The 12,809-nt window shown below is 40.3% G+C and overlaps 1 protein-coding gene across 2 annotated transcripts in view; it reads left to right on the plus strand.

Moving 5' to 3' along the window:
- The window catches only part of ETV1 (ETS variant 1), a 76,754-nt gene extending 64,503 nt beyond the window's left edge, over positions 1 to 12,251 (plus strand). For both annotated transcript variants that reach the window (XM_024209042.2, XM_029910974.1), the window contains 2 exons: positions 2,699 to 2,800; positions 9,476 to 12,251. In XM_024209042.2, the coding sequence (XP_024064810.1) occupies positions 2,699 to 2,800; positions 9,476 to 9,697 (324 nt within the window). In that variant the 3' untranslated portion in view covers positions 9,698 to 12,251. The remainder of the gene's footprint in view (positions 1 to 2,698; positions 2,801 to 9,475) is intronic.
- Positions 12,252 to 12,809: the final 558 nt, after the last annotated feature.

Genomic DNA, 12,809 nt, shown 5'->3' on the forward strand with positions numbered 1-12,809 from the left:
ATTAATTGTATTCCTTTTCTGGAGAGATGCATTCCTCTCCTTCTGAAACTTTACTTAGGGAATATAGGGAGGACAGGTACGTGCTGGTAGGTTTAGAATAGGTGCACATTATTTTAAGTGTCTTGATTCAACTAATCATGCACAGACAATCACTAAAACAAATGGAAGCTTAAGTGCCATATTTCAAAATACTCAGCACTCCACAGTTGGAGGCCAGATTTTCAGATGAGTTACATGGAAAATAGTGGGAGCTACTGGGTGCTGAGCTCTCTTGAAAATGTGCTCCCCTGCCCCGTGTGTCTATGAAATGCAAGGTTATTAACCCTGTATCTTCGAATTGAAGAATGCTAAGGTAACTTTAAAGGGCTCGGGCCTTAGCATGGGAGGTCCAAAGTCTATGGCTAGAATTTTCAAACAAGCTTAAGGGAGATGGGCACCAAGCTTACATTCAATTTCAGTAGGAGTTAGACGCCTTTGAAAATCCTCACCCATGTGCCACCAGCCCAGGCGCCAATCCTGCAAACGCTTCTACACATGCCTAGTTCCATTGAAATCAGGATTGGTCAGGGATATGACATTACTCACATGCATAAATATTTGCTGAATGGGGGCTTAAATCAAGTGTGGAACAAAAGGAATAGGAATAATTAATAGGCTGTTTTATAAATAAACTTTCTTTTCACTAGCTAGAGTATGAACCATCCTACATCTTCCCTGCCCGAAAATCTGGTTGTGCGAGTTCAGTAAAATACCTGTGCTGATATTTTGATCAGTGCAATCACAAAGTGATGTGATTGGTTGAATACTACACATGGGGATGAGGTATGTGGAGGTGGGTGGGGATTAGGACTCATTCCCAGCTGCGGCTAAGGCACACAGTGCAGCTCAGGAGAGGGTGCAAAGTTGTTTACACACACACACACACACACACACACACACACACACACACACACACACACACACACACACACACTCATCTAGGCCTGCTGTTGCCAGGCGTAATTTAAGATGGTTTACATTTGGCCCTCAATTATACCAGCTTCCCAGCGGGCAGTTAGAGCAGTCAAGGATCAGCAGGTTGCAGCTATGTCCTCCATCCTCCAGCTATGGCCCCTACGGTAGCAGTAAGGAGGGGTTTTCATAGGAGCTTCTATGCTGGCTCTGCTCCATTCAAGTGTCCCTCTACACTGGGATGAGCTTCACACTCAACTGCCAACAGATTCTAGCTCCAGTTTAGCTGGTCATTGAAAGTGGCTGTGTTGCATCATGGAAATTGGTTCTTTTAACTGTGTCAGTTGATTTGATGGTGAAAGTTTTCAAGCCCTACAGCACACTACGTGTGTGCATTGGTGTTAAGAAAGTTAGATGACCATTAATTTCTATTTCTTTTGTGGCCTGATCCAAAACCTACAGAAGTCAATGGAAAGACTCCCTTTGATTTCATTGGATGTCATAACAGGCCCATGAAATGTATTTTCATCAACTTCCTTTAGAGTTCACAAGCTCCTGCTGCTTATGCCTCATGTGGAGTAACATTCCAGCAAGTAATTGTGATTTCACAAACAGTGGATTATGACTTTAGGTACAGAATGAGTAAGAAAAAGCCTGCTTTCATGGAAGTATATCTGGTAATAAAACAAGAGGCATAAAGACAGACAAAAAATAAAGATGACAGCAGCAGACATATCACTCTCCATTGAGTAACTTTCGTAGTTTTCCATGAGTTGTCTGCAATTCATCTAAAAATAAATAAATAAACAGGCAGGTTCTAAGGTGTGATCGGTGCTGCCTATGTTTGCTATCTAGTCTTTTTCGCCATCCTGGTTATCCAACAAGCTCTAGTATCAGAATAGGGTTTTTTAGTTTCTCTGCCTTCTTCACCTATAGTAGCATGTACATGGGGAAAGGTGGTTTTCTTTTATCTTGTATCTTCTAATAGCCTCACTACTGTGACTATTACAGCTGCAATCTCTATGACTTCCTGAACTGAAGTGGAAAGGTTTTGTGTGATAGACAGTGCTCCAGTAACAAAAAGGATACAGGAAAAGCAGGAAGCTCGTCTACAAAGTAGCATGAAAGAAGAGTTTTCTTCTTGTCTTTGGGAGGCTTAGGGCTGGTCCACACTAACCCCCCAGTTCGAACTAAGATACGCAACTTCAGCTACGTGAATAACGTGCTGAAGTCGAAGTATCTTAGTTCGAACTACAAGGTACTTACCCCGGGTCCACACGTGGCAGGCAGGCTCCCCCGTCGACTCCGCGTACTCCTCTCGCGGAGCAGGAGTACCGGTGTCGACGGCGAGCACTTCCGGGATCGATTTATCACGTCTAGACAAGACGCGATAAATTGATCCCAGAAGATCGATTGTTACCGCCGAACCCGGAGGTAAGTATAGACGTACCCTCAGTCTACCCACTCTTTAAATGTGTTTATCTTTATTTCTTTTAATTTTTTTTTAATTAAGCCACCATATTGACAAATAAAGAGGCCTGTTGTCGTGTTATAGTAAAAAGATTGCATGCATGGTTTAAAAATCATATTAGGACACAGGAAATTCAGATATCACACCAACCTTTTCTCTTTTTTTTTTTTTTTCTCCCCCCTGCAGTGGGTGTTTTTTTATAAAAAAATAATCTGATTCTAAGGTCTGCTTGTTAAATGCATTTAACAGATCACTGCTAATCCATTTCTGTGGCAGGTGGCCCGTCGCTGGGGGATTCAGAAAAATAGACCAGCTATGAACTATGATAAACTTAGCCGTTCACTTCGCTATTATTATGAGAAGGGAATCATGCAAAAGGTGAGCAGCTAATGCAGCATTAAATTTCACTGGAATGTTGCACATTAATCCATAAGTCATGCTATAAGAAGAAACACTGGTAATTGCATTGCTCAAGCAGGTTTTTCACTCTTTTGGACATATGCTGAAGTTTTGTATTTTACATGCTACAGGTCTGTGTCTAGTATGTGTGTGTGTGTGTGCGTGTGTACACATATAATTATTACACTGTGTTAATGTGTCGTGTGTACGTATGTTTTCTGATCATTCACATTGAGCTGATCATGATGCAAGGACAAAAACTAGCATCCAAAAAATAGGTGAAGGGACACCTGTGGGACCTGAGAGAGGCAAAGTACAGAATCCACTATGGATAGTGCTTTGCAGATCTAAATTACCTGTCCAGCAAATAGATTCTTTAGTAACTGCAAAATAGAAGAATCATCGATAGTTACAATATTATTGGTTCGGTATCACAGTGATAGTGATTTTTAATGGATTCTGGAATGTAATATAAAAACCATACTGACAAACACTTAATATTTAAAATAACTGATATGCAATAGGTGTGGTCCCAGTGACAAACCACTCCCATATTCCTGTGGACTTGATTGTATTTGAAGTTGTTGCGGGCATTCAACTCAGAAGTCAATAGGAGTTTCCTGCTTGCAGCAGCTGCCGAATCAAGCTCTTGTGTTCCTTGATGTTACCAGAGATTCTAATTATCTCCTTGCATTACTTGCTTCCTTATCTATTATTCACATTAACTTTGTGAATCCACACAACTAATAAGTTTACACCTGGAATTGGCACTGTGCAATCCAGTGATCTGAGCGTGTTTTTACAACTATAAAGTACAACACTTGTGTTATTTCAGCCTTAAGCTTGTGAGATCAAGCTTTCCAAAGTTGGGAAGTTTCAAAGTCAGGAACTGATTCTGCGAAGTACTAAGGTCCAGGTTTTTAAAGGTGTTTAGGTGCCTAAATTTTGGCCTAGATCCTCTGATGTGTTTAGGCATCTAACTTCCATTGATTCCAATGGCAGTTTGATGCCTAAGTAACTGAGGATTGTGCATAGGCATCTTTAAAAATCCCAGTAGGTGACTCTCTATATATTTAGGTGCCTAAATACCTTCAAATATCTGACCATAAGTGCCTCTTGTGAAGTGTCGAGAGCCCTCAGCTTCCAGTTAATTCAATTCAGCACCTCACAGGAGGTGCTCAGCACCTGCTTCCCCAGAGTGGGCCCATAAGCTGCTGCAGCAGTGTTAACTCGCCTGCATTGCACATCCTGTTTTAAAGTATCCATTAATAACCACAGCTAACTTTCATATTTTACAAGTAAAGATGAATAGGACACTTTACTTAGCGATGTTGCACAGAAGATAACATAATTGAACAAACGTTACTTGTGGAATTTCCAGACTTCTGACCCTTTGAGCTCACTCCATTAATTTGTGCTAGCTTTTAGCATTTACTTTTCTAGGTGTTTCTGTTTTTTTTCCAGGGGAAGAGAAGAAAAGGCAGTTGGCCCAAACAATTTATAAACTTGCTTTCCCAGCAAAGCTTGTATAGTCCTAGCTTAGACTGTGCACTTTAATGGCTCGGCCAGTGGAGCATATTAGTTTCTTCCTCATCTGCTATTGGTCCACTTAGCACAGTTTACAAGCCCTTAGGTAAGTGGCTAGCTAGCTACTTGCCATAACTGCACATATGTGCATTGTGCTTTTAAGGTGGTGCCTGGGGCAGCCCTCACTGGAAATGCCAAGGTCAGGGCAGGCTGCGAAAGGGAGAGCAGATACTCCCAAGACTGGTGGGTAACACTGAAGTTAAACTCCCCAGCCAGTCACAAACTGTGCTTCTGATCCCCTACACTGGTTATCAAGAAGCAAGAAATCACACAGCCCCCTTATTGCATTCCAGTTCTCTGGCTCCCAATCAGCACCTAAGTCCTGTACAGTGAGAAGTTATTTAAAAAACTCTGTTCACTATACAAAATGTTCTTCTAACCCCAAAGGGTCAGCCATGTTACCCGGTCAGTATAAGTTTGGATCTTTCCCAAAATACCACGCTGTCAGCCAATCCTTCAGTGTCTAAAACTAAAGGTTTTTTATAAAGGAAAAAGAAGAGAAATGTTAAATAGTAAAACAGTCACATACATGCAAAGACTCCAAATTCCATATATCAGGTTCCAAGCAGTATTGGTGAGTTTGCTGGCTTGAAAATCCCTCTGGAGTACATCCACAGCTTGAATGGGTCATTTGATCCTTTGTTCAGAGCTTCAGTTTGTAGCAAAGTTCCTCCAGAGGTAGGAAGCAGGATTGAAGACAAAATGTAGAAGATGCAGCTGCCTTTTATAGTCTTTTGCCATGCGGCCTGTGCTTACTTTGTTTCAAACACAAGCTGCCCAGCACATGGCTTGAAAACCTTAGAGTTCTGTCCATAGGCATGCCCGTGCATGCCTTGCTGAGTCATAAGGTGTATCCCTTGCCTTCTCTCAATGGGTCAGTTGTATAGCTGATGGTCCTTAATGGGCCATCAAGCAGGCTAGGCAGTACTGCTGCCAAACTGTCTGGGGTATGTCACCCAGAAGCATAGCACAAGTTTTGAAATACAGACATACATACATATCTATAACCCAAAATACAAGGGTGATACAAACACATAAATGAGATGATCATATCTGGCAAATTATAACATTTTTGCAGATATCTTACGTGGCATATCTGGCATAACTCCTTGCAATTTTACAATATTGGTATTCATAATATCCTCAAGTGTCCCCCAAATTCCATACAGTGCCACAGGTATGCCTCCACTAGAGTTTTTTTGGACAGTACTTAACAATGTTTGTAAAGGATGGATGCTTGTTTGTTGTAGGGTAAAAATATTTATCACCCCAGATAATCAACTAATTTGAGGTAAAACCAGGGAAGATAAGCCCTAAATTGTAGTGGGTACTTGCAGATTTAAGACAGTGTTCTGTTTTCCATGCTCAATATGCATCTCTGTTAAATTAAAACTGTTTGTTCCAAACCAAGCAAAGACGGATGTAATGAGTATTATGTTCCCGTTCACTTTCAAAAACATTACATTTTTAAAGGGAAATATATATTTTAAATTCTAAAGGAACTTTTAAATAGTGCTCTGTAAACTTGATAGGGATTGAGGTAAGCCCACTTTTCAAGTAAGATGTTAAATCTAGCACATTTTTGCTCATATTTGATTGCTATGCAGATAGAAGTCAGAGGCCCCCCAACGCCTTTTGGAAAAGAGTAAGGGATGACCCAAGTGTCTTAGGCCAACAGGCTTTCACTCAGTAAACAAATCCAAATGCCTTAGCCTTTGCAGGAACTACTGCTTAATACATGAAGGCATCCTTGTTTGCGTGCAGTCCCTGCACTACCAGCATGTGCTGTGTATTCATAGATTCATAGATTCTAGGACTGGAAGGGACCTCGAGAGGTCATCGAGTCCAGTCCCCTGCCCGCATGGCAGGACCAAATACTGTCTAGACCATCCCTGATAGACATTTATCTAACCTACTCTTAAATATCTCCAGAGATGGAGATTCCACAACCTCCCTAGGCAATTTATTCCAATGTTTAACCACCCTGACAGTTAGGAACTTTTTCCTAATGTCCAACCTAGACCTCCCTTGCTGCAGTTTAAGCCCATTGCTTCTTGTTCTATCCTCAGAGGCTAAGGTGAACAAGTTTTCTCCCTCCTCCTTATGACACCCTTTTAGATACCTGAAAACTGCTATCATGTCCCCTCTCAGTCTTCTCTTTTCCAAACTAAACAAACCCAATTCTTTCAGCCTTCCTTCATAGGTCATGTTCTCCAGACCTTTAATTATTCTTGTTGCTCTTCTCTGGACCCTTTCCAATTTCTCCACATCTTTCTTGAAATGCGGTGCCCAGAACTGGACACAATACTCCAGCTGAGGCCTAACCAGAGCAGAGTAGAGCGGAAGAATGACTTCTCGTGTCTTGCTCACAACACACCTGTTAATACATCCCAGAATCACGTTTGCTTTTTTTGCAACAGCATCACACTGTTGACTCATATTTAGCTTGTGGTCCACTATAACCCCTAGATCCCTTTCTGCCGTACTCCTTCCTAGACAGTCTCTTCCCATTCTGTATGTGTGAAACTGATTTTTTCTTCCTAAGTGGAGCACTTTGCATTTATCTTTGTTAAACTTCATCCTGTTTAACTCAGACCATTTCTCCAATTTGTCCAGATCATTTTGAATTATGACCTTGTCCTCCAAAGCAGTTGCAATCCCTCCCAGTTTGGTATCATCCGCAAACTTAATAATCGTACTTTCTATACCAATATCTAAGTCGTTAATGAAGATATTGAACAGAGCCGGTCCCAAAACAGACCCCTGCGGAACCCCACTCGTTATGCCTTTCCAGCAGGATTGGGAACCATTAATAACAACTCTCTGAGTACGGTTATCCAGCCAGTTATGCACCCACCTTATAGTAGCCCCATCTAAATTGTATTTGCCTAGTTTGTCGATAAGAATATCATGCGAGACCGTATCAAATGCCTTACTAAAGTCTAGGTATACCACATCCACAGCTTCTCCCTTATCCACAAGACTCGTTATCCTATCGAAGAAAGCTATCAGATTGGTTTGACATGATTTGTTCTTTACAAATCCATGCTGGCTGTTCCCTATCACCTTACCACCTTCCAAGCGTTTGCAGATGATTTCCTTAATTACTTGCTCCATTATCTTCCCTGGCACAGAAGTTAAACTAACTGGTCTGTAGTTTCCTGGGTTGTTTTTATTTCCCTTTTTATAGATGGGCACTATATTTGCCCTTTTCCAGTCTTCTGGAATCTCTCCTGTCTCCCATGATTTTCCAAAGATAATAGCTAGAGGCTCAGATACCTCCTCTATTAGCTCCTTGAGTATTCTAGGATGCATTTCATCAGGCCCTGGTGACTTGCAGGCATCTAACTTTTATAAGTGATTTTTAACTTGTTCTTTTTTTATTTTATCTGCTAAACCTACCCCCTTCCCATTAGCATTCACTAGGTTAGGCATTCCTTCAGACTTCTCGGTGAAGACCGAAACAAAGAAGTCATTAAGCATCTCTGCCATTTCCAAGTTTCCTGTTACTGTTTCTCCCTCTTCACTAAGCAGTGGGCCTACCCTGTCTTTGGTCTTCCTCTTGGTTCTAATGTATTGATAAAAAGTCTTCTTGTTCCCCTTTATTCCCTTAGCTAGTTTGAGCTCATTTTGTGCCTTTGCCTTTCTAATCTTGCCCCTGCATTCCTGTGTTGTTTGCCTATATTCATCCTTTGTAATCTGTCCTAGTTTCCATTTTTTATATGACTCCTTTTTATTTTTTAGATCATGCAAGATCTCGTGGTTAAGCCAAGGTGGTCTTTTGCCACATTTTCTATCTTTCCTAACCAGCGGAATAGCTTGCTTTTGGGCCCTTAATAGTGTCCCTTTGAAAAACTGCCAACTCTCCTCAGTTGTTTTTCCCCTCAGTCTTGGTTCCCATGGGACCTTACCTATCAGCTCTCTGAGCTTACCAAAATCCGCCTTCCTGAAATCCATTGTCTCTATTTTGCTGTTCTCCCTTCTACCCTTCCTTAGAATTGCAAACTCTATGATTTCATGATCACTTTCACCCAAGCTGCCTTCTACTTTCAAATTCTCAACTAGTTCCTCCCTATTTGTTAAAATCAAGTCTAGAACAGCTTCACCCCTAGTAGCTTTTTCAACCTTCTGAAATAAAAAGTTGTCTTCAATGCAGTCCAAGAATTTGTTGGATAGTCTGTGCCCCGCTGTGTTATTTTCCCAACATATATCTGGATAGTTGAAGTCCCCCATCACCACCAAATCTTGGGCTTTGGATGATTTTGTTAGTTGTTTAAAAAAAGCCTCATCCACCTCTTCCACCTGGTTAGGTGGCCTGTAGTAGACTCCTAGCATGACATCACCCTTGTTTTTTACCCCTTTTAGCCTAACCCAGAGACTCTCAACACTTCCGTCTCCTATGTCCATCTCTACCTCAGTCCAAGTGTGTACATTTTTAATATATAAGGCAACACCTCCTCCCTTTTTCCCCTGTCTATCCTTCCTGAGCAAGCTGTATCCATCCACACCAACATTCCAATCATGTGTATTATCCCACCAAGTTTCAGTGATGCCAACAATGTCATAGTTGTATGTATTTATTAGCACTTCCAGTTCTTCCTGCTTATTACCCATACTTCTCGCATTTGTATATAGGCATCTAAGATACTGGTTTGATCTTTCCTCCCGGTTTTGTCCTGACCCTCCTTTCTCTCTGCCAATATAGCTATTAGAGATGTATATTTGAGATAACTTGAGTATGACTTGATTTATATCAAACTAAATTCAGTTCTGTTCTATCATGGATTATCTATATTTTAGTTGACACAACATGGTGCGTAACTTTGTGGTTTTATCGTTCTACTGTGGTAAAAAGTGTTTTATGTAGTCTGCTTTTGCACAACTCCCACTAGCCGCGATGGGACCAGGATTTCACTCCTAATGTTGGTGCCCGAGAACTCCCATGGCACATTATTTCATTGTCTAGTGAAAGCAGATTCCTCAGAAATCTGTAACTACAAGTTGTTAAAGTGCTAAAACTTACACAATTCTTTTTTCGTTCCTTCTCCTTTTTACTCTTGTGTTAAGGTTGCCGGAGAGAGATATGTCTACAAGTTTGTTTGTGATCCCGAAGCGCTTTTCTCCATGGCCTTTCCAGACAACCAGCGCCCCTTGCTGAAGACGGACATGGAGCGGCACATCAACGAGGAGGATACCGTGCCACTGTCCCACTTTGACGAGAGCATGGTCTACATGCAGGAGGGCGGCTGCTGTAACACCCACCCCTATAATGAAGGCTATGTGTATTAATAGCAATGACAGAAAAGGGGGCATCCTCCCCTGTGCTTCTCCTCTATCTCAAGATCCAGAGGAGAGCAGAATCCACTTCAGTTTGTTTTTTAAATAGTACACTAAAAGGGGCTTTTCCTGTTGCATTACTCCTATGTTCTGCCATGGACAGCGCACTTTATTTGAAAGGAGAGGGTTGGAATCTAAACATTTATTCTGTGCAACAGGAGGAAAAGGGTGGGTTTACTTTTTACTTAAGTTTGGGAAGGGAACATACAGGTTTTAAGTACAATGAAGCTATATCGTCTGTTTTGTTTCATATCGGCATAAGATATTGTACATTTTCTCTGGGTATCCATAGTACAGTTAATTCTTATTGTGTAAATTAACTGTTTGGATATTATTATCAGAGTACCATGACTTGGGCATTTGTCTCTGGTCATTCCTAATTGTCTTTCTGTTATAAAGAGGATCAAAGCATAGATCGCAGGATTTAATGTAGAAGCTAGATATGACAGACTGCCCACCTTTCATGTACACATTTGAACATCTTTTTGTCATTCTGTTAGCATTTTATATTTTTGTTTTCCCTACCTTACAGAAGATGCCCATTTACTTGGATGTTAGGCAGAGCACACACCATTACTGGTGTCCAAGGAGCACAATTCCTGACTTCAAACTGCAAGTTGCAAACTCGTAGCATAGCATGTTGATCTAGTGCCACCTTGCTATGCAAATACAGTCCATCCTATTATTTTCGACCTTTCAAAGTCCAGTTGAGAGTACTAATTACATATGGTGGGCTTTTCTCATTATCATGTCAGCGTTAAATGCAGGATCATGATCAGGGGAAAAACATTTTCTTTCCTTCCATTTCCTTTGCAACATAAATAAGTTATTTAATCAATAGGAATTAACTGTACTAAGTCACATATCTAATTATGCTGTTTAGACACAGCAAGCACTCCTTGAGAGAAATATCCAATACACTAAATAGGTACTTTAGTAATTTTTAGACACGGTACCCATTAATATGCATTTAAACCTTTTACTGCTGTGTTATGTTGATAACATATATAAATACTAGATAACGCTAATGCTTCTGCTGCTGTCTTTTTCTGTAATATTCTCTTTGATGCTGAATTTACTATGACCATTTATAAGCAATGCTGTAACTACAGATAGCATTTCAGGACAAAATAGATGACTTGAACCATTTATTGCTTAGAAAATAGCTTACGCCATAGCTGTGCTATAAGCAGCTTTTATGCGCATCGACAAATGAATAGTAAGCTTCAGCTTGCTAAGGGAAGCTCTGCGGAACCTTTTGTAACTTTCGGTGGAACGGAGACTTATGCGAACTGTCAAAGAACACAATGAAGTCGCTGTATGACGTTGTAGTGCTGGCACTGATGTTATCAACCAACTTGTTTTGGACACGAAATGTAAATGTGATCAGATATGTTTGGAAGACAATTTAAAGTTTTGAGGTTTGTTTTTTGTTTTGTTTTAAATCATTTTATTTTTGAGAGGGGGTAATCTTGAAAAAGCAAGACACATTATTCTACATGTAAAACAAAAAGAAAAAAATATGTTTTAAATATTTATGAGCACCTTTTCTGAAATGTAACGTTTCTGAGTTTGAAGAGGGTAAAAAATGGGATTTGAAGAGCCCAGTGAAATTTAAAAAGCTACAGTATTACTTCACAGGAGTGCCTCACTTTCCAATTCTATAACAAATCTAGGGGAGGAAGGAAAGATGAACTCATAAACATAAAACAACAATAATTGTAATTGTAATAGATGTGATTTCAAAGACACCCCTTGGTGGTGGCTTAATTTTCCACTCAATGTCAATCAAGAAACCAGTACGCTATAAATGATTTCGTATGCAATTCATTCAAAATTAAAAAGCAGTGACTACTAGAGACCAAAGGTGCAGAAGAACTCTCTGGGCATGCATCTAATGCACCTAAATCCCATAGGGCAACATATTTTATGGGTGTATATATGCCTTAATATGCCATCTTGTTCTGTCAATAATTTATAGGTCTCAATGGCACTTAAAATTTCAATGATCAACCCAAAATCAAAGCAAGACCACTGAAGATGTAGCAGTTTCACCAAGAAGGGGAAAAGTCAGAACTTTGAACATTGTGGCTTCCATTGAAATAAGATTTGAAGGAAACACGTTTTGATTAAAAGTCCTTTGATCTGTTTTGATTCCATTAATGTCATTGTGGAGCACTTCCTGTCTGGAGCAGGGCATTGGTGGGAGGGGGTGGGTCTCCAAAAAAAAGAGAACATTGCATCAAATGTGTAATATTTAAAGAGAATATATATGTGTGTATATATATATATTTATATATACACGGTGTATGGTAGTGACTCACTGAACAAAACAAGCAAGCAGCCCAACATTACATGATCTCCCAGCAAAAGAAGAAAGGCTTTCATTGAACTGATTAACCCTTTTGAAATTGTACCTAAAAGGCTTGTTTAAAGTTCTGGTTTTATTCCATTTTTTTGTTTTGTTTTCAGGTAGATTAATAAATCTGGCAGCTGATTTCTGCAAGATTCTTGTGTATTTTAATTGGAGAGGAGCTTGTTTCAATGTGGTATAAAGTTCTCCTTTTGGAAGAAAGGAACCGACGGGTCTGTTTCAGTGGTTAGCATTGCTTCTCACCAAACGTTAAAGCAAAAAAAGGCGATCAGGCAGTATGTATGTGATTATATCATGAAATTTAACCAATATTTCTGATGCCAAAGCAAGTATATTTGGAAGAGGGGTGGGGAAATGCCTGACTGCACTGGGGTCAAGTCCATCCTTAAAGAACAGTTGCAGCGAGTAAAGTGCATCTTTTTTGCTTGTTTGTTTTTTGTAATAGCGGACAACACCTCGGTGGCATGTGCAAAAGATAAACTACTATAGGGAAGAGACAGGCAAGTCTTTAATTAGTTAATGGCTCTATGTGTGGACTCTTGCTTCTCATGAAGGATGTTAGGCCAGGTTCTTCATATAAGTGCAACCATTGCTTCCTTGTCCGACAACACTTTCAGGGAGTACAATGCACGTTTCCAAATGTGCTTATCTGAAAGGGGGTGATGAGGATTCATTACTGCAGCACCTTAA

Source organism: Terrapene carolina, unplaced genomic scaffold (genome assembly GCF_002925995.2).
Source record: "Terrapene carolina triunguis isolate 2854851 unplaced genomic scaffold, T_m_triunguis-2.0 Scaffold84, whole genome shotgun sequence".
In the NCBI taxonomy this organism is placed as follows: domain Eukaryota; kingdom Metazoa; phylum Chordata; order Testudines; family Emydidae; genus Terrapene; species Terrapene triunguis.